Source organism: Numida meleagris, chromosome 1 (assembly GCF_002078875.1).
Source record: "Numida meleagris isolate 19003 breed g44 Domestic line chromosome 1, NumMel1.0, whole genome shotgun sequence".
Classification (NCBI taxonomy): domain Eukaryota; kingdom Metazoa; phylum Chordata; class Aves; order Galliformes; family Numididae; genus Numida; species Numida meleagris.
Genome location: NC_034409.1, coordinates 89577288 through 89598949, shown reverse-complemented (window position 1 = coordinate 89598949; position 21662 = coordinate 89577288). Strand labels below are relative to the sequence as shown.

Genomic DNA, 21662 nt, shown 5'->3' with positions numbered 1-21662 from the left:
TTCCTCTAGGCACACAAACAAATGGCCTGGACTTTCAAAAGCAGCCTGTGCCTGTTGGAGGACCAATCTCTACAGCCCAGGCCCAGGCCTTTCTTGGGCACCTTCATCAGGTAAGAGAAGACCTATTTCAGAGCGAAGGTGACTCAAACAGGTACAAACACAGCTTCTCTTGAGCGTTCTCTCTTTCTGTGAATGAGTAGTCATGTGAAAGAATATATGGATAAACCACATGCTCAAGGAGCTTAGGTGGGAAAAAGTTCTTACTACGTCAGTGCACACTCGGTGATCTCCAGGGGTCCCTTCCAACCCCTATGATTCTTATTGTGGCACTCAATTAATTGCATTGTGCTGTAGACTATACCAGATAGAGTGAGACCTATTGGGAGGAGCTTTAAATGCCCCTTTCTTGCGACTTGGTGACTGTCTAAAGTAATTAAAAATAAAGTTATTGGACAGAAATGAAATGCAGTGTCAAATTTAACCTTTCTGATAAAGAATAGTGTTAGCCCAGCAGTTGCCAAGATCTTGAAACTGTCAGTACCTCGTGAAGAAGACAAAAATGATGTTGAAGGATATTCAGCACTATGCTCTGATCTTTTGAGCTCTTATGTATTGACTAGAAGTATAAAACCGTGATACTTATTAAGCACATATGATTCTGTCAGGTGTGGTGTTTTGTGATTTTTTTGTTTGTGTTTTTTTTCTTACAAAAAGTTGTTTCAGATATCTGTCTGTAGGATGATATTCAGTCTTCTGCTACTGTCCCTCTGTGCTGCTGCTGTGTTTAGGGAATCAAAGCAGATCTTCAGATGTAGTCTGAAGTAAAATGGTACATCCCTAGGTGAAGAGAAGCATGAGCGGTATTTTTGGTAGCTTTTTTTTATCTGATGGCAGTTGAAGTGTGAAAACAAATGTCCTAATTTCTTTCACTTCCTCGGCACCAAGTTTAAACTTTAAAATACTGTAGCTAATTGGCTGACCTTGAATGCTTGAGGTCTGCAGTTGCACAGTTGTTGTGGTATAATTGACCTACTGAAGCTTTTATATCCTATTAAAAGAGCTCAGAATTGCTATTTTATTGTATGGAACATTCAACACTTGTCACGTAAATTACAATTTTCCTAGTAGATTAGTTTATATGGGACCTAGGGAGAAATGCCAACATCTGGATTTGCTGAACCTATAGGCTTCTGTAGGCTGCCTTTGCGTGTAAAGAAGCTGACTAATTTTCATCGGTTGTCAGTATGTGTTTAACACGGAGACAGATACAGCCGTCCTGAACAATCTTCTGGGAGCTTTTTAATTTTGTTTTAAATCCTTTTTTTGTTGTTGGTTGCATTTAGTCTTCATTTTGTTATATTGATTGATCCAGGATTGTAATTTTATTTAGCACCCCGGTGCCTTATCTCACTTGGAAAATGTATTTATTTAAACAATTGTCAGGATTGTTTTGACTTCATGTTTGATAAAGCAATTAATTTCTTGAAACTCTAGTTCAAAGACAAATCTCAACTATTCTTCTATGTGCTTGTTGAGTGTGTGGGACTCTACTTTTAAACTTCAAGTATGGCTGTTCTTTGTGAGATGTTATTCAGTCTTAGGGTGCTTTCCTCTAGACTAATGCAAAATACTGAGATGTAGGCAACATTCAGGAGCAGTTGAATTCCTACTTAGAAAATGTCTATGATGGAAGGGATGTCCAGATTGCATTCAAAGACATGTTCAGGTATATTCTGGCTGTATCTGATTGAGATGCATTCAGTCTTCTCTGTTTTTTTAATCATCATGTAGTTGATAAAATGATTTGAGTCTATTCTGTTGGACAGCAGGATATTATTGTGTAGATTTTTCTCTGCTCTTACTTCAAAGCTCATTATCAACTGGCAAACTATACTTTCCTTGTGGTAAGGAGGAGGTTTTTTTGAGAATGTTTGCTTATATAGAGAACATGCTTAGTAAGTCTACTAGGACTTCATCCAGAGTGGTAGAAAATACTTCCGAAGTGACTCTTAAGGGTTGCCTGTTCAAATACTCAGTTATTAGTTTAGAATACTTCAGTTTAAATTAAAACTCTTCTTCCTATGCTTAGAGATATCTTCACACCTTTATACTGTATGTTATGTGGGCGCATCTTTTTATAGAAGCCAGTCCTACATTTAGGTTTTTGGTTTTTTATTCACATGTTGCCTTGTTTTCAAATAAGCTGTTATTTTCAACCATAGTCAAAGATGGACTTTGTTACAGGCTGGTACTCTGACCTTTGAAAGTGTTGGTAATTAATTGCATAGTGTTTCTTCTGTATAATAGAAGTGGTGGTAGAAACAAGGAGAAATTGATTAAAACAGTCTTCAGTAAACAAAAACTTAGTATTTGTTATACAGAAAAAATCCTTATTATAGATAAAATGATGCTATTCAGTGAGGTTTCTGAAACATCAGTTACTTTTCACTGGTAACACACAAGAGCTTATTTGGACTTGACTGTTAATCGCAAACACTGGATTCAAGTTTTGAGCATAACTGAATCAATACCACCATTGTAAAGCATTTCCAGTCCTCTATATTAATGTTTTTCTCGGTGGCTAAGGTCTGCAAGTAGTTGAATGGTTTGATCTACAGAAGAGCTCTATGCTGTGGGGTTTGTGCTATGCAGGTGATTACTCCTCTTTTTTCTTTTTTTTTAACAAGGAAGCAAGCGAATGCAATGTGCATGTCTGGGGTAAGACCTTTTCTGAAATATTAGCAGGATGGAGTAGAGCTTAGCTCCCTCCCCTGAAGTGTGGATATTTATACAGTAATAGGAATGGTTAGACTGCCAACCACAAAGTACTCTCTTTCTACTCAGTTTCACTTCAATACCTGGATCCTACAGTAGGAATACCTTCCCCAAGACGCAGACAAATAAGACTGAAAGAGTTTCAGTGAGTCAAGTGTTAGAAGGACAGGCATTGTTCTTGGGGTAATTTTTTGTTGCGGTGGGGTGGTTCCCTCTTACACTTAGTTTCCTGTGGATTCAATATCACTTCTGTTTTTGCACTGTGTTGTAGGTCCAGCTCGCTGGAACAAGTTTACAGGCTGCTGCTCAGTCCTTAAATGTACAGGTAAAAACTGTTTCCATCTGCTGCTTGCCCTTCTCTTGTTCTGCTTTCCAGACCATGTGTTGGTCCTGTTAGAGATGGCCTTGAATCTGTGAGATGTTGCTTTGTTTCCTCATTTTGACTGGTCTTGCAGATGATAGGCATAGATGGATATGGTTCCACAAGTGTAAATGAGTATCAGCATTGTAAGCATTCAGAAGCTGAGATGGTTTAAACATCCAGTGATCATTGTTTTATTCTGAATTTGTCAGATGTTGTAATTTATCATGAAAACCATAGAACTCTAGGTATGTTTCATGTTCTTCAACTAAACTTACTTTAAACATAGCAAGTACTACTTTGTCTTCATTTCGTAGTGGCTGGTTATAGAAGTGTAATATAAGATTAGCTATGTAATGTGGCTAGTATAGATTGCTTGTGTAAATAACACGTAGTAAATTTACAGTAAGTCAGAGTAATTGTTCAATAATGTATGTGAGACAGCAAAGCTTACAAACTTATGATGCTGAACGCTTCGGTGTATCAGTTAATGTGCCACTTCCTCTCTACTATATTAAAGGGCAAGGGACATAGTATTATTGAAAACGGGTTTCAGCATTGCTTGTTATTAAAGAACATAGGTAGTGCATTACATGAAATGCAATAGAATGTGGACCCACTTATACATAATAACAATCTGGAAAGAAGAGGAGGTATAGTGACCTTCCTTTCTAAGAGGAAGGAGGCAGAAAATTGCCTTGGTTGCCATGGTAAACTTCCATCCCTGAGAGAGATGTTGGCAAACAGGCTGTATCTCCAGTGCAGAATGTTTACAGTCCTGCGCTGTAATTATCGCTCAATGACTGGCAGAATTAATCAGAGCCTTTATGTTAATTAGCCTGCTCTGCAGTCCCCAAAACAGGTGGTGGAAAATATGCAAATCTATGCAGAATTTTAATGTTCTGCATAACCAGTTTTAATTATCATAAAACTCTCTTCCCCCTCTTCATGCACTTGCATTTCCTCCCTTGTGTCTTTGCAATTTCTTCTGTTTAAAAAACAACAAACCATTTAACATAAAGCAGCGTTCAATTAAATAAATGCTAAATTTTCATTATTTAGAAGCACTATATGTACTATGCATTTTGCTAAAAGTGTGTAAACCTATGAGGATTTTTCAAACTAGTTCTCTGTCAGCCAACAATGTGATGACTTAGAGGTCCAGGATGCAGATGTAGAAAATAGAAACACAATCTCCTTTCTCTCATTCCATTGTTGAGGATTTTAGGTAATGAATAATTTCAACAACCTTTTCTTTCTTTATGGAGCAAGGTAGTGTCAGCTTCAGTTGCATTGCGTAAAATGATATGAGATCTGAAAATAATGTCAGAGTCACGAAAGACCTGCGAGTCTCTTTTTGTTTAAAGCACATTACCTACAGACATGTTTGAGCAATCATGACTGAGATGGTGGGCACATAAAGCCATTGCGTAAACCCACTCTTAAAGTAAACCCAAGGGCTTTTTGTATGCAGATGAAAGATTTTTATTGTGCAGCGTTCACATAGCAGTGTTAGACATTAACATCTGTTTTACACTATAAAGAGTTGTATTTTTCTCTGTCCTAGTCTAAATCTAATGAAGAATCTGGGGACTCTCAGCAGCCAAGCCAGCCTTCCCAGCAGCCTTCAGTGCAGGCGGCCATACCCCAGACCCAGCTCATGCTGGCCGGAGGACAGATCACTGGGGTAAGATTTACCTAAGAGTACTGTAGCAAGCCTCCTGTCTGGCAGATGATGGCAGTTCTGCTGTCCCTTTAGAATTGTCAGTGAAGGTTACTGTCATTTCTTTTCACACAGGAGGAAGTTTGTGTGAAAGCAGGACCAAGAGGGAAAATAGTTTCCTACGAATAGGCACCCTTTGGTCTGGTTTTGTTACAAAGTATTTGCATTAAAAAAACCCGTCCACAATGAAACTCAAACCTGGTGTGCCCAAGTGAGTTGCTGATGACATTACTGCAGGAGAAAAATGAGACATGCAAGCATGAGATTAAATTCTGTTGAATACTTGAGTTACGATGAAGAACAGAAACAATGGAACTGCTGACATTAATTTTCTTTTCTCATACATGTTTCTTTTAAAGTAACTGTGGTGATCTGTGCCTTAAGCTTTTTCAACTCCTCTGTTTTAACCTACCAGTTCTGAGTTGGTAATTGCAAGGTTTTCTGAGGAATTGTGAAATAGCTGTTGTTTAAGGATTATTGATGTTTCTAAATTGTTCTAAAATGCCTTTAGTCAAAACAAAAAAGAAAGTTTTGTGAATGGACTCTTTTAGTTAGACATCTTGGTTCCGTGTAATCAGCTTTCCATCTTTAAGAGTGTACATGTTAATAAGGAATTTAAGACAATTGTTCTAGTGATGTGTTTAGAATTTGAACTGTTAGGTTAGGTCATCTCTGCAGTTGAATGAAACTGTCAATTTCGCGTTCAATTGTTAAATCTTGTAAGCTAGTTTGTAGCTGATGTCCTATTTAGTTCTGGTTAATTAAATTTGAAAGTTCTAAAAGTGAGACTGTTTTAATAATATGTTGGGTTTTAATAACTTATTTTTGTCATTCTGAAAAAGTGTTAGTTTCTTTTATTTTGAGTATTTGCAGTAGTGGAACATAGGACTCCAGGTCTATGCAGATATGGATTGTAGTAAATGTGAGCATCAAGATTCATTTACATGTAAAGGAGAGACTGCTGCCACCTGTTTCACAGAGATAATGTGTGTTTGGGAAAGGAAAGGGATGTAAACTTGCCAATTCTATTCTATCTAATAAAAAAAAAAAGCAGATGGGGAGACTTGGAGAAAAACAAATGGAGCTCATGTTCTTTACTTATATCTTAGGGCATAATGGAAATGATGGAATATGGCAGGGGTTCATGCTAATGTGAAGCAGCTGGGGTGTTATCAGTTTGTTCAGTAGCCACAGCCAACATTCCTGCTTCTCATTCATCTGGCTAATCACTTGCTGTTCTTCTCGGTGTAAATTTCCTTTCAAGGCTCGGCGATATAATTCTTTTCTTTTGCTTGCTACTTAATTACCTTTTTCCTGAATCTGCTGGTAGAGTTGAAGAGAGAACTTAGGAGTAAAATTAGATTCTGTGGATTCCAGTAAGTTCAAATGTTTCCATTCACGTGGTTTGGTTTATACCAGTTCTGTGGTAGGTTGATTCATACAATGTGTTGAGTAGCCAGCTGTCCTTATTTATGGCCAAAGTCATTGACTAGTTCATGGCTAAACTATAGTAATAGTTCTAGGAACGTCTGGTTAATATAACTAGTAATGGGCTAGCTAATGACTTTGTAGCTAAAGTGGCTCTTTCCATTATTAATGGCTGTTTTCTAATTATTTATAGCTCACGTTGACGCCAGCCCAGCAACAGTTATTGCTACAACAGGCGCAGGCACAGTTGCTGGCAGCTGCAGTGCAGCATTCAGCCAGTCAGCAGCACAGCGCTGCTGGTGCCACCATCTCGGCCTCTGCTGCAACGCCGATGACGCAGATCCCTCTATCTCAGCCAATACAGATTGCACAGGTGAGGCTTGAGAGGGCGGAAAATGAAGTTTGACAAATTGCACCATTGAAGTCATATTTTTATTCCTTACTCAGTGAGTCTCCAGAATCTTTGAGGTACTGTTAGTGTTTCCTTGTTCATCCTTAGCTCTGAGATTGATAGGTATAGCTAAGAATGTAAACCAGCTGCTTATCAGTTCCACTGAGCTCCTGAGTTAGTTTGAGAATCTGTCTAGATGGGATATTTTCAATAGTTCCTTCCTTGTAATTAGCTTGAACGGGAGAAAAATGAGTGTAGAAAGATGCCTGTAGATGTGCTGTTGTTGAGACCTATGGGAAGGAATGCCCACAATATCACAAAGGATGTTGCTTGGATCCAAACAAGAAAATGAGAGAGCTGAATAAAGGCAGCCTGGCAGGTTTGTTTGTTATCTTGACTTGGTGCTTAGTGCTGAGAGTACAGTGACAAAGAATTGGCACTCTTGTTTTTCCAGAGAAAATCTTGCCAGAATGAGTCCAGTGTTGGAATCTGTCCAATTTTATGGACTGCTGCTAACAACCTGTTAATTCTTTACTCTGAAGAACTGCTTGCCAAGGAAATTTTGCTTACTTTAGTCTTCCAGTATTGGCTTAATGAAGTGTTGAGAATGTGGCACCAATGACTCAAAACTTAGCATGTGTGGTATTGAAACTCCATGGACTTCTGGACAAGGGTAACCAAATGTAATGCACAGACATTCTGAGTACTACCTGTAGGTGATTGTGCTGCCAACATTGGGGTCCATCTCTTCATAGATTAAGGCTCTTGGTATTGTAGTTTGATTGGTCTGGCCGTACAAAGGGTATGTAATCTCCATGGTTACTTCTTGCAGTGAGCAGCCTTTTAAGACTGGCTGACACTTTCTAGATATTCAGACTATTTTCACTTGTATTCAGCTGGGGTGAAGTGTCTAGGAAGTGAAGATGAGAGCTGATTAAGTAGAACAATGGAAATGTCACAATTATTTCTGAAGTCCACTGTTGAAATGTGCTATTCCTTTATTGCAGTGGTCCACCGATGGGGTAAGAGCCTGGTTCTGTTTTCAATTTTGTATTGGCTGAAGTGTACAAGCTCTGTGGTGCTGTTCTGAAAGTTCTGACCTCTATGGCTGTCCTTTTAGAGGCCACAGTGATACCATACCAAAAGCCCAAATTCAAAAGCCAGTATTGATGATGCCCACAGAGCCTCATGGTGCACTGTGACACTTGAGTCATGTGAACAAGTGGCTGCCTTTAGCAAAGGATCTCAATTCAATGTCATGATCTGGAGATGACTCAAAAATGTAACATTCAAGGAAACTTTTAATACCCAAGACCACCTCTCAGTTTTATTAAGCATTTGTATGTAAGCAATAAGACAGACAGATTTCAGTGAAGGAATGGAAAAGGAATTTGATTGTTAGCATCCAGCTGCAATCTGTACATCTGTCAGAGTTCCTGTCTGATATTATGCGAGTCTTTTAACCTAAACTTAAATGATTCATAGTTGTGCCTCTTGTTCTCCATGTGTGCAGCTTAAGATAGTGAGGTCTACTTTACCAAACCACTGTTAAAATTTCATATCAAATCTGTACCTTGAACTTCCTGGCTTTACATTTGTCAAATATGCCAGCAATGTGGTTGATACTTCTAGAGGCAGTTTTGTGCATGTGCAAGATGTTGCTATACTATTCTTCCACTGCAGTGAGATGCTGTGAAAATATGTGAAGCGTTTACAATCACTAGTTCAGCACTGTGGTTTTTTTTTCTCCTGAATTTACAAAGTCTTCAGAGAAAGTTTTGAGTAGAGTTGAAATAATCAAGCATATGCCATCAAATAGACAGCTCACTTCAGAAGCTCTTATTTTGTGTGCTTGAATGAGCTAAAGGCTCTCTGGAAAAAAAAAAAGCATGTGATCATGCAGTTGTCACCATATGATGTGTATTTGTAGTGCAAGTGGAACAAATTGAAGTTTCACTTACTGAGAGATTCCTAATTTCTTAAACATTAGATTTAACAGTTCCTTTTAGGACAGGTTGTCCCAGTATATGCGTAGCTCAGTTGATTGTTTTACTTCCTCTTATCATAAAAGTGCAGGGCTTAATTTGTGCAGCTGTTGGACATAATTTGAGATGTTTTATGGAAAACTTCCATGGTCTAGTTTTGTAGTTGGATAACACTTTGCTTTTTGACCCATCTCAACACCTTTCTATGAGCGGTGCTCAGCTTTGTGTTGCTATTGTAAACACATAGCTGATTATACAAATAGCTGAGTGTTTGTTTTATTTGATGGTTTTTGAATAATTGATTAACTGGCAGGTCTCTGCAGCAGTGGGATTACCATATTTATTTTAATTAGCTAATTGCACAAGCATGACTTCTTTAACGTGTGCTGCAGTTAATGTGAGGTATCTGCTGCAGAAATCTGGTAAGTTGTCAGTAGTGCTGCTGTGAGCTGATGCTAAATTGTCGCTAAGCAGTTGTACCAAGTTTTGGAGCTCTTTGGAAACTTCGTTGCTTGTTTTCAGAATCCATCATCAATGTTTACATGACATAAACTTCAAAATGGCAGAGATACTTAAGTTCATAGTGAGGTTCCTGTTTGAGATAATGGTATTGAATTTAGAACTTTGAATTTAAAAAAAAAAGTACTCTTATCAAAATGTTCCACTCTTCTTGGCAGAGATAGGAATTGGATTGCTTTGATCTTTCTAACTTTGTAGGAAGCACCAGAAGACTTGTTTTCCCAGAAGTCTGTCCCTCTCTTTCTACATACTTGTGGAAGTATACAGTTTACAATTTGGAAAACAAAGAATAGCCTATGAAAACTGTGTCACAGGTTGTTCACGTGGTTGATGTTGGGAGATTTTTTGTAGTGCTACAGTAAGAAAATAATAAAACTTTCCAAAGGTAGAAATGAAGTTGGACTCCAAATGAATTTGAAGGATTGATAGGGCTATTTGAATGAATACCCTTGGAGATGTTGTTTCTATTCTACGTTACGTAATTGTATTTCTATATTTAAACAAGACTCAGTCAAGAAACCATTTACCTAAACAGATGTAGAGGGATAAGATTACTTATACCAGTTATCTTGACACCTCGATTTTAAAAGTTTTCTCATATTTAAGTGTAAGAGTCTGGCAGTAAGAGCTGCTGTGTTTTAACTGGGTACCCTTAAACAAAAAGTTCTTCCCTTTGATCTTACAAATATACTAACACGTGGATGTCCAACCTTTTGGCTTGCCTGGGCCACGTTGCATGAAGAGGAATTGTCTTGGGCTGCATATATGTAGATAGCTCTGAAGTAATGCCTCCTACTTATTTCCATGGAAACAACAACAGATACAAAGAGCACAATAACACTGTCTGACCAAGTTCTTAGCTATAAAACAGAATTTTTCCACGTAGTCACCACCATTAGCTCTGCGTTTTTGCCAGTGATGAACAAGAGCCTGCATGCTGCACTTGTAAAAATCTGTACCAGCGGAGGTGACACACTGTTGCTGTTGTCACTGCTGAAATGCACCACTCACCACCTCGCTGTGCTGACATCCACTATTTGATCTCCACAACCATTCAGCAAGCATTGGTGAATGTCAGTGGGTGCCATTTTTTCTGCATGGAGGAATTCAGTTCCACACCTTTGCTTCATATGCGCTTCCACGTCAGACACCATTTTGTCAGACTACCCCTCTTCTACCATCTGTCACACAGCAGCAACATGGGAAGGTTCAACCTCTACTGCCTTGCCAGCGACATCTGCCTCTGACATTGTGGACCAACATAATAAAATAGGAAACATTACTTTTGGAGCAGCCCTCATAAAATATTATATATAGTCAGTGTACATAAATTACACAACTTAGTTTAATTTTTAATGGTTTTTATTATAATATACAAAAAAAAAAACAACAAAGCCACAAAAACAGTGGAATACATGATTCTGTGTTTGTGAAGCTAACAAACATCAATCTGGTTTGATGGCAGTGGCTGCAATTCTTTCAAGGTGTTCGTCAGAGATTTTTGATGAAATTTTACTCTTTCTGTGCTTCATCCTTGAAAACAGTTGTTCACAAACGTACGTACTGCCAAAAAGTGATGGCATGAGTAAGACGCGACTGTGAGGTGAGGGGTATTTCTCTCTGGTAAGAGACATCTTATAAAAGTCTGGTAAAGAGAAATTATCAGTTTTTTATTTGCAGGCCTGTACATTCCATTTGAAAACGTGCAAGACTGAAAAATGGAGTTGCAAATAAAAAAAAATTGCTTTTTTGTTCTGACAATCTTTAAACCCCCTTTCAAATTCCTTTATCAACACAGGAAGCCTGGCTGCATGTTATTCTCTCTTCACAGGACTGTATTTAGCCAGTGTATCAAGATGTGTAACATTATTTTCCATCACTTGAGCTGGCACCATACTGCGCTCAGTGCCCTGCTTTCAGCCCAGATGAGGTTAGCACTGTACTGGTGTTCTGTTGGTGCTGAGGGGCCGGGCGGACTGCTCAGTGGGAAAAGCCACTGCCACGAGGGCCTGGTGTAGCAGGGGGCTGGTCGCATTGAGGGCAATGCTGGGCCATAGGCTGGATATGCCTGCGCTACCATATACCCTGTCCTGGTTTTTAGTACTCTTGGTTTGTTTGGTTTTTTATATATATATTTCTTTCTTTCTCTTGTGGTGGTTTTTCAAATCATTTGGGATATACTATGTCATTTCAGAATTTCTCATTAGCTTGCTTTAGTGGAGGAGGCCCACAACCTATCTCTGTCCATATTTTTTTTCTTCAAAACTTTCTTCCTAACTACTTTTTGGATTTATACTTTTTTCATTATTTTCATCTTTCAACCTCTCTTTACTTCTTTCTTTCCACTCAGGGCTCTCAGCCATAGTTGCCTTGCCCTACTCATTCTGTTTCTTCCTCCACATTTAGTCCTTACATCCAGTCTTGTGTGAGCCCCACTATTCTGGAGGGTTTGCTCAGTCTGCAGAAGTAACCAATAAAGTAAAGAGCATCAATAAATGAGTGGAGGTCTGTGTTGCATTGGTCTCAAGCAGTAAGAGATTTTAGTGACATTTCTAGACAATATAACTTTTAACCTGAAGCCTGAAGAAACTTGGAACATTTCTGGGAAAAAAAAAAAGTCTGTTTTTTTTAAGGAATGAAACTAGCCTCAATTCTATAGGAATGGTTGCAGTACTTCCCAAATTTTCCAAAAGCAAACAATACTATCAACTTAAAAAACACTCTGTGTTGTGGGGCCTTTTTTGTTACTTTGCCATTCTCTTCTAAAATAGAACTTTCCATTGTTTGGTCAGTGCCATCTGGTGTCTGTCTACCATATTATGATTCTGCATGCTTTTGACTTAACTTGATGAAGTTGCCTCAGTGATTGATGGCCAATGTCTTTATAAATGCAGGTTAAGTAGTCATTTTCTTGTAATGCGTGTTTTGTGGTCTCATGAGTCAGTGGATTCTTTAACTCCCTAAGCTGCCTTTCCAGCTTCTCACAGTCCCATCCCACCTCCTCAGAAGATTGTTGGAGCTTTTAAGTCTTGGTTTAATGTCTTAAAAATAACATAAGGACCCAGACAGATGTATATTGCAAATGGATGTTTGTTTAAGAAGATGTCCTTGACACTATGTCTTGACTTTTCAACACTGTCTGTAACACTGCTAGCAGTTAATGACCTTTCACATATGCTGGCAGAGCAGCTTGTGCAAGTGCTCAGTAACCTACATCAGTCAAAAATGCGTGGTGGTTAGTTTACAAGCCTTAAGAAGCAGGTTTAGTCTGGCTCACTTTCATTTTGCTTACATTTAGAGATACATTAACATGAGCAGCTCCATTCATGCAGTTACACTGAGCACTGGTTTAGGAGTGGCCTGGTGTTGTTAGCCTTTGGACACAGGTAGACCTGGCAGAGGCTTTCTGTCAGCAAACAGATACTTGAGTATCTGAGCAGCTTACCTGAAAGGTTTTGGGCAGCTTTTTGAATTTGTTTTAATTAGAACTTGTAAGTATGGGAGATGTTTCTGACTTCTATCTACCTGCTTGGCAAGCAGCGCTCTTTTTGAAATAGCTTCTTCTGGGAAAGATTCTGCATAAGTGTGTGGTTAATTTAGGCAGATTACCACTATTCTGTTGGCTAACTTTATACTGTGCTTCAGCTTTAAAATTTCAGTTACTCTCTGAAGAAGTTTAAAAAGGCTAGTTTGGTGTGAGTTTTTTTTTGTAGTTCTGCTTTTTTATTCTCTAGATAAACAACAAATTAAACCATTTTTCTTGATGATTTGGTTTCTCAGAGGTCAGCATTTTGTCAAAACCAATCATTTAATTATAAAAAATTAACAGTTCTGGTTGGTTTAAATACATAAAAGTAGAGTTCTACAATAGTGTAGTGTTTGGGGTTTTTGGGTAGCTGTATCTACTATGTTTACTGTAATTTGATTGAAAACTAATCAAATATATTGCTTACTATTTGGGTTGGCTGCTTCCCAAAATTTGACCTGAACAACTAGAGTGCAAATGAGGAATCTATAATTTTTTGCTTTCCTATTACTAATTAAAATGGTACTTGTAGATTATTGTTCTAAAGAAAAATACATAGGCTGCTCTGAAAGCAGTGCCTCCTATTTATTTCCATGGAAACTATAACAGGTACAAAGAGTACAGTAACACTATTTGGTAGGGCAAATTCTCAGCTACAAAACACTATTTTTCAACATAATCACCACCATTAGCTCTGCACTTTTGCCAGTGATGAAAAAGAGCTTATATGCCATGCTCATAAAAGTCTGTACTAGTGGAGGTGACCCACTGTCTCTGTCTCTGCTACTGAAACACCACCCACTGCCTCACTGTGCTCACATCCACTGTTTGGTCTCCATAAACATTCAGCAAGCATCGATGAATGTCAGTGGGTTCCATTTTTCCACATGGAGAAAATCAGTGACGTCCCTTTGCTTCATACACTCTCGCATGTCAGACTGCCCTTCTGCTACCGTCTGTCACACGACAGTAATGTAACAGAATATTGGTGGGAAGGTTCAGCCTCTACTGCCATTCCAGCAACATCTGCCTCTGACATTGTGGGCCAACAAAATAAAATAGGAGACATTACCTTCAGAGAAGCCCTTGTAGCTCCCAGCAAAATGTGCTGGATTTGTCAGCAATTAATGTAGCAGAAGTTGCATCCTTAGACATAAGTCTGAGAAATACAAGTGCTGACAAGTATCTGAAAACTTAAACACTGGTTGAGGGGGAGGGGAACTGATATTTTTTAAATAAAAGCAGAACAGTGTTAGAAATATTTTGCTGGGTTATTTGGCAAGCTGTTTTTGTTGGCTTTGTGGTTTTTTTGTAGGCCGGTGTAATTCACAGTACCAGTCTAAAAGATATTTTAGTAGCAGGACTGCTGTATTTAACATCTAGTTTAATTAGGAATCATGGCTGACATAAATGTGTAACAACAGCTCTTTTTCCTTTTTCTTTTTTTCTCCTTTTTTTTTTTTTTCCCTTCCCCTGTTTCCTTAAGGATTTGCAGCACTTGCAGCAGCTTCAGCAGCAGAATCTCAACCTGCAACAGTTTGTGTTGGTGCATCCAACAACCAACTTGCAGCCAGCACAGTTCATCATCTCACAAACACCGCAGGGGCAGCAGGGTAAGTGCTCCTTGCCAGAAAAGAAAAATCATAAATAGCTTTTTAGAGGAAAAAGTGGAAACAGGGAGGTTTATACACCTTCATTATCTGTTGATGTTCCCTGGAAAAAGTAACAATATTGCAATTAGGATTCCTGTGTAACAGGTTGGCCCTTTCTGGGTATTAGATCTCAGCCTCATCAAAGTTTGTGTAGCTGACTTCTCAAGGAGAAACAATCCAGAGATCATGTTATGGGGACATTTAGCAACAAGGACTACTGGGAAATACTGAATTTTTGGGTGGGTTCTCAAGAAGGAAGGAGTGAAATTAACTTTTCACGCTGGTAGATAGTGATGGGACAAAGGGGAACAGTTTTAAACTAAAAGATGGGAGATTCAGATAGATGACGGGAAAAAATTTCGCTGAGAGTGTGGTGAGGCATTGGCACAGGCTGCCCAGAGAAGCTGTGGATGCCCTGTCCCTGGGGATGTTCAAGGTCAGGTTGGATGGGGGCCCTGGGCAACCTGACCTAGTGCCTGATTTAGTGGTTGGCAATCCTGCATGCAGCAAGGGAGATGAAGCTAGATGATCTTTGAGGTCCCTTCCAACCCAAGATGCAAGTCTATCGAGTTCTATGATTCCATGGATTCTATGATTCTAAGGAAGCCTGCTGGGAAGACAACTCTCCAGAATTCATAGGCAGAATCCTAGGAGATGGAAGCCTGGAGACTTGATATGGCTTGCATGTTAAAGGCAAATCAAGGCAGTAGTAGAAAGTAGTGCCATACTGGTTAAGATATTGCATAGACTCTTCGCTCTAAGAACTAATGTTGCAGTACATTGGAGTAGTGATTGCACTCTTTGATGCCCTCAGATAGCTGTGTTTGGCCATGGATGATAGACTCCAATTGCTGATATAATCAAATGGTCTTTTTTTCCCTGCTTTTCTATGTGAACTCTTAGTTGTTCAGGTCTGGGAATCCAAAGGTTCTTGTTCAGAATGCATATCCTGTCATGGTTGAAACAGTCTTCCAGAGCCTTCGTGTCCTGTAAAGTGGCTCTTCGCACCTTATTTTCTTCTGTTCCTTTCAGGTTGTTGGTTTGGCTTTTTTGCGTGTGTGTGTGTGCATCATTTTTTCTTACATGGTATGTCTGGAGAACTGACTTTTCCATTATGCTGAAGCTGAATGCACTAACATTTGAATAAAGGATTAGTCAAAATTAACCTTCTTTTAACAGTACTTGACTTAGGAGAGCTTTTGTGTCAGTTCTGGTAGAAAACAGTTAAGAAACTGTTCAGTGAGGCACTTAACAGTATACTACTTTCTTGAAATGAGGCAGAATTTAAAAGCCTTACGTACAATTTTTAGAAGATATCAAAATTCACCAAGGTTTTGTTCAAGAATCTTCATGATTGTTTAAAATACTCTTTTAAGGAAATAACAAGCAAAAAAAACATTGCTTTGAAAAACTCAGCAGTCATTATTCATATCTGCCTACAGTTATCAGAGTATTTCTCCTGGGTTTTCTAAAATACCTCTGAAGATGCTTCTCAAAGAGTGGAACTATCAGATGCATATTTCATTCGTCTCTCAAAATGAGTTTTGTATTGTAGAATGGGATGAAAGTTTTTTGTTTTAAATCTTCTGAAGTAGAGAGTAGGTACCAGAAGATGTTTTCATGGTTTATTTTGCAGGGATCTGCTCTGAAAGTGATTTCTTGACTACAGTTAAGACCTGCATATTGCTGTCATCACTGATGCAGTGTGTGTAGGAACACCATGTTTTACTGGTAAATGTGCAGCCTGGACAACTGAATAGGCCAAAAATGTAGGAAGATTTATATTCTGTATTCTGACCATCAGCCTCTAGTGTGTGACAGCTTTCCAAACTGAAATGCTTGAATGGATCTAATTTTCTTCATGAGCACTCAATGATAAAGCAACATGTATGTCATAATAGTCCTTATCTCACATTGTAGGTATGGCATTCTGCAGTATTTCATAGTTATTGTTAGACAGTCTCAAACAGTATGTTATCATTTATAAGAAAGATTGAGAAAGTATGTATTTTTATTTTATCATTTCTGTTGAGCAGACTTCACTATTCTGTTCTTGTCCTATTGCTCCATTAGTCAACTTCATAAAATAAAAAAAATATTTTGGAGAAACTAGCTTAGATGTTTCTTTAAAGACATTCAACTTTTTTGGGTGACTTATCAGTACTGTGTGCAGCTTTATATATATATGCATCAACTTAGTAAATAAAATAAAAGTTCATATTTATAGATTATCTATTCTGGAAGAAATCTATTGCTTTACACACTACACTGCATGTTTTGTCCATGTCATGTAGTCATGTACGTGAGAAACACTTTTTAATACATAAGATTAGTATTGAGGGAAATGGATGAAGAATAGCATCACTAAGCAGGGTCATAGAAGACATGCAAACATTAGGTAGAGAGAAGCATCTTCTACTTGGAGGGGTGGTGGAGGCAGAGTGACACAGTCATCGGCAACCTTATATATGTTCTTAGAGGAAGCTGAATTTCGTAGCTTGAATCTTCTTAAGGTCTGACCTGCAAAATTTTTAGAAAATTCAATAACCAAATATTAATTTAAAAAATCAGTTTGTCATTCTGCTTTCTTCAACGCATAGATCGCAGTAGCAGATGTGAAATTCTTGCCATAAGTCCGCTGCTCTGTCTCTAGTGTAATTGTTTTCCTTTTACATGTGATTTCTAGCTATTCAAGAGGTAGTATGAAAAAAAAAGTGTAAAGTTTTGTTTCTCATAGCTTGTAATAAGTAGCATCATACCCAAAGGAATTGTTTTAAGCCTCGGCAGATAAGCAGAAGACTGAATGGAAATAGAAATTTGAAATAATTTCTTACTTAGAACAATTATTATTCCCATGTTTAGTTAAAATTACAGGCAGGAATGTAGTACCTAATACTCTTTATACCTCTTGTATCTTGTACTCTGTGAAGTAATAGATCTGTCTCTAAAATCATCAGTTCAGTGTCCTTTACTGTAATTGTAGCTGCTTCTCAAAAATATTGCACTTGAATGACCGTTTGTCTTTCTACTTGGAAGATATTGCCAATAAAAATTATATTAGTAAAAATCTGAATGGAGAGGGGAAATGGTGCTGCATTTCATTTAAATTAATCCTTCATATAGAAGATAAGATGTGAGGAAAGACTGCGTCTTTGTCAAGAAGAGAGAACTGGTTTAGAAACATGAGATACTTGTAAGGAAAGTCTCCAGAAAAGCAAATGTGGAAGAAAAGTTCCTGTTTAGCTTTAAACATTGAATCTGAGCCTACCTATTCTCAGGTCAATGCTGTTTATTATTAAAGACTTCCTTTGATTTCCTTTCTTATTGTAAAAATACCTGATATGATGATGGCAGGCCAAATTCATTCCTGTTCTCTGATATTTTCTAGTTGTATTTTGGATTAAAAAAAAAAAGAAAAAAACACCTTTGTTTCTTCTTAGATACATCACATTTGTAACAGACAAACTTTTGTCTCTTCTGAGACTGTACCTGTAGTCCACTTGCAGGACTCCTCATTTTGTTAATAATGTGCTGTGTGAACCAGGTGCAAGTGCTTTGGTGCCATCAATATGCAGATAAGGAGATCCAACTCTTCGTTCTCAAGAGCATCTTAATGACAGTATATTTGGTGACACAACAGTTGAATAAAATGTAACTGACTCATATTCATTCCCCAGAGAAGAGAGAAAAGCTTAAAGTGGAATCAGGAATAACTTGAAAGCAATGATTTGACTTTTTCCCCTGGGCTACAAGTATTCATTACCAAGATATGAATTAAGACCTTAATATTTACTGCCTGCTTTGAAATCAAGACTTCAGAGCTAACATACCAAATAGCATCAATAAGTAAAAATGTAGATTTTCATATAGTAGGGTGCCAGCACCTGTGCATGGATCAGTGGTGTGATATTTCTTCAAAACTGCAGTTTACCAACTTCAGCATATATGCATCCGTATTCTTGAACTGATCCTTAAAGTTAAGTGGATACTGCAAAAGGTGCAGCAGCATGCAGCGGTATAATATCTGTGCAACCTATTGGTAGGAATCTGAAGATCAGTTCTTCCTCTACTATGTTGATTCCCAGTATGATTCCAACTCTGAGTCCCCACTTTAGAAGATCTGAATTAGATAAAATGAGGTACACCGAAGTGACCAGGAGTTTCCTTGCATCAACAGCGATCAGTGAAGTTGATCAAATAACACTGTAGTTAATGTGTAGTCTAATACTCCTCCTTTTGTTTTTTTTTTCCAGTTAATCAGATTACGATCATGTAATGGTTTTGCTTTGTACACCAACTTCCAGGATACGTCTGTGAGAAAATGAACAGCTTTGGCAGAGAAAAAGCAGTCAAGTTTTTCTTCTATGAAAAAATTCACTCTCTTAGGGAGCTCAGAGATAAATTATGCATTATGATTCTGGGCCAACTTTTTAAAAATTATGCTGAAAAAATTTGCACTTCAATGTTTGCTTAGTTTTAGACAATAGCAACTAAACCCCAGATCAGTCCTTAGGGACTGTTGGCTGGCAGAAAGTCTTTGGCTTGAGCTGTTATTCACATTACTTGTAGATATTAGAGGAAAAGTTGTAAAAAAAAAAAAAAAAAAGATGCCTTTTTTTTAATATAAATAAATTATAATTATAATATATTTATAAATATAAATAAAATTAGATACCTCTGAAACACCAGACTTTTCTTGCATGTAACCTTTTCTACATCCATCTAATTATCTATACAGCCAGTTTCATATAAGTTATTTATTTGCCATTATTAGTACAGTAAAACTACTGGACTCTTACTATTTCTGACCCTGTGCGCTGGGTTCTACGTCTGTAAAGTTAGATATGCAAGTACAGTATTTCTTATAGATTTAAAAAAAAATTGAAATCACATAGGTTGGAAGGGACCTATAGAGATCATGTAGTGTTGTTCACAGTCCATCCCATTAACAGCAGTGGTGCTCAGTGGCTGGTCTAGTTGATTTTCGAACATCTTCAATGCCGGAGATTCTTCTGGCACCTCTCTCAATTTAAAAAAGTGTAGCAGAAAAAACCCACCCACACAAAACTGCCTAGAAAAACAACTCTCTGGTTATATCTACTTGGAGTTTTTCATGTTCTTGCTTCTATCACTGCTTATTACTGTGCACACCCTCAAGAAGAGTCTCCATTTCTATCCTTGAAGACAGCAGTAGCTAAACAAAACAGGTCTATGAGACATTCCTTTGTGAGTGTTCAGGCTTGTTAGCCATTCTGATAGGCCTTGAATGTATGTAATCTGGGATGTCATTCTGTCTTGTACTGGAGATGTACTGGGCATCCCAACGCAGGCTGGATGTGATGTTCCAGATATGGTCTCACTTAAGTAGAATCAGAGTCCTACCTTCTGGCTGTGCTCTTACTAATTAAAACAACATAAGGTGCAATTGTTAAAAGGGCATAGAGCTGACTTGTATTCATTTGTTGTCCCCCAGGTCTTTTTCTGCAAAACTGTTCACTAGACTGTAAGTGCACAGCCTGTACTGCTGCACAGGGTTATTCTAGCCCATATCCAGGACTTCACATTTTCCATTGATCTCCATGATGTTCCATTTGTCCAGCCAGCCTGGATCCTAGCTTCCAGTCTATTGACTGCTCTCCTCGTTTGGTGTTGTCTACAAACTTGCTGAGAGTATATTCTGCCCTGTAGTCCATTTTAGTAATAAAGACAATAAACAGCATTAGCACCTGTGTCAGTCCACAAGGAAGCAAAAAAGTCTGAAACACTGATGCCACTGCAGTTACCTAGAAGGTGCCATTTTGGACTTAAACTGTATTTAAAGGCTATGCTAAGGGCGCTGTACGTTATCGCTGAAGTTTTTGTGGACCAAAGCATGGGGAGTAATCGTCTCAGGGAAGAAACAAGAGTGAAGCTTAAACTAGTACAAGTCTCATCTGAAAAGAGTTAAACTGCAGCTGCCTGCATGAGGAAGCTAATAAGAGGCCAAAGTATACACGACAACTGTTTGAAAAGACTAAATCAATGAGAGAGATGCATACTTTACCAAAATAGTTCAGCTGCTTTCTCTGTTTCCTAATTATTACTTTGGTCATCTAGAGGCTTAACTTCAACTTTTTATTTCTCTAGTTTCTGCCTGAGGGGCTTATCATCAGTATTTAAGTAGGGTAAAATGACGTTAAAACTATGTGCGTGAAACATGTTCAGGATATTTTATTCTGTCCTTCAGTGGTAATTACTTCAGAATATACGAGCAAGAATAAAATGAGGAAAAGCATAGTCATTGCGTACTCTTTAGCAGAAGCGTTATTGCCAGAAAAATATCCTCTGGGATTTCTTTGAGGACAGAACGTCATAAAAGGACAATCCTAAGTACTCTGATTACAGTCATCAGTCAGTAAGGTGTGATCAGTGGTGTTAGCAGGTAGATCGGAGATCAAACATGGTCGCTGTCTTTTTTTGTCTCATTGTTGGTCAGTTACTCTGTAGCGTTATTGTGATGGCTTGGCCCTTTCTGTTTCAAATTGTCAGTTGAAGTCAAAAGATTTTCTCTTAGAGGTGACTGTTCTCTAATTAGTAATTAGATTTGAGTAGCTGAAATAATCTTTCAAGTAGACAAATATTTGCCTTGAAATAAACATTGTACGTGTACTAGTAGTTAGCAGTCTTGGAATTTCTCAGATTGATCCATTCCCTCACCATGAGTTTTCAGAACCACAGTTGAGACATTCCTTATCACAAAGTAAATTTGCAAAGTTGTCTACGCTGTCCTATTATTTAGTATAAGGAAAATTCTCTTACAGTTTTTATTACGGTAAGATCAGCGTCAGAAGACAATTCTTCTATAGTTTAGCATCCCTCACTGAAGATGCATTTTCTCTTGTCTACCTAGGTAGTACCAGGACAGTTTTTGCATATCCTGTGTGGCCTTACCCTTTCAAACATGTAGTTTCTTGCTCACTATTTGTCAAGTCCTAGTTCCTGTGTCCCTTGTCTGTCTGCTGGTAAAAGGTAGCTCATCATGTATGGCATGCCTTGCCAGCTAATGAGGCTGGACAGACTATGTCAAACTCAAATTGCACAGTTTTCTTTTTGTGCTACTTGGTGTTCTGTCCTCCGAGTGGTCAGTAGTGTCTATCTGCTGTTGTTCTGTCACTTCTCATTCACCACTTGATTTTTAGGAACTTTATATATTGAAAATGCTTGCTAAATGTAAATTTAATTAGTCAGAACCTAAAATCATTGTAGGGAAAGTTAATAGGCATACTCAGAAGTCACACAAAGAACAGCAGTAGTAGTATTCAC

The 21662-nt window shown here is 38.1% G+C and overlaps 1 protein-coding gene across 8 annotated transcripts in view; it reads left to right on the top strand.

Annotated features, from left to right (window-relative positions):
• POU2F1 (POU class 2 homeobox 1) overlaps window positions 1-21662 on the top strand; it is a 97250-nt gene that overhangs the window by 58038 nt on the left and 17550 nt on the right. For 5 of the 8 annotated variants that reach the window (XM_021402041.1, XM_021402065.1, XM_021402010.1 and 2 more), the window contains exons 3-7: window positions 10-110; window positions 3047-3100; window positions 4704-4823; window positions 6481-6660; window positions 14195-14321. In XM_021402041.1, the coding sequence (XP_021257716.1) occupies window positions 10-110; window positions 3047-3100; window positions 4704-4823; window positions 6481-6660; window positions 14195-14321 (582 nt within the window). The remainder of the gene's footprint in view (window positions 1-9; window positions 111-3046; window positions 3101-4703; window positions 4824-6480; window positions 6661-14194; window positions 14322-21662) is intronic. The other 3 variants (XM_021402013.1, XM_021402048.1, XM_021402056.1) reach the window with 3 other exon arrangements.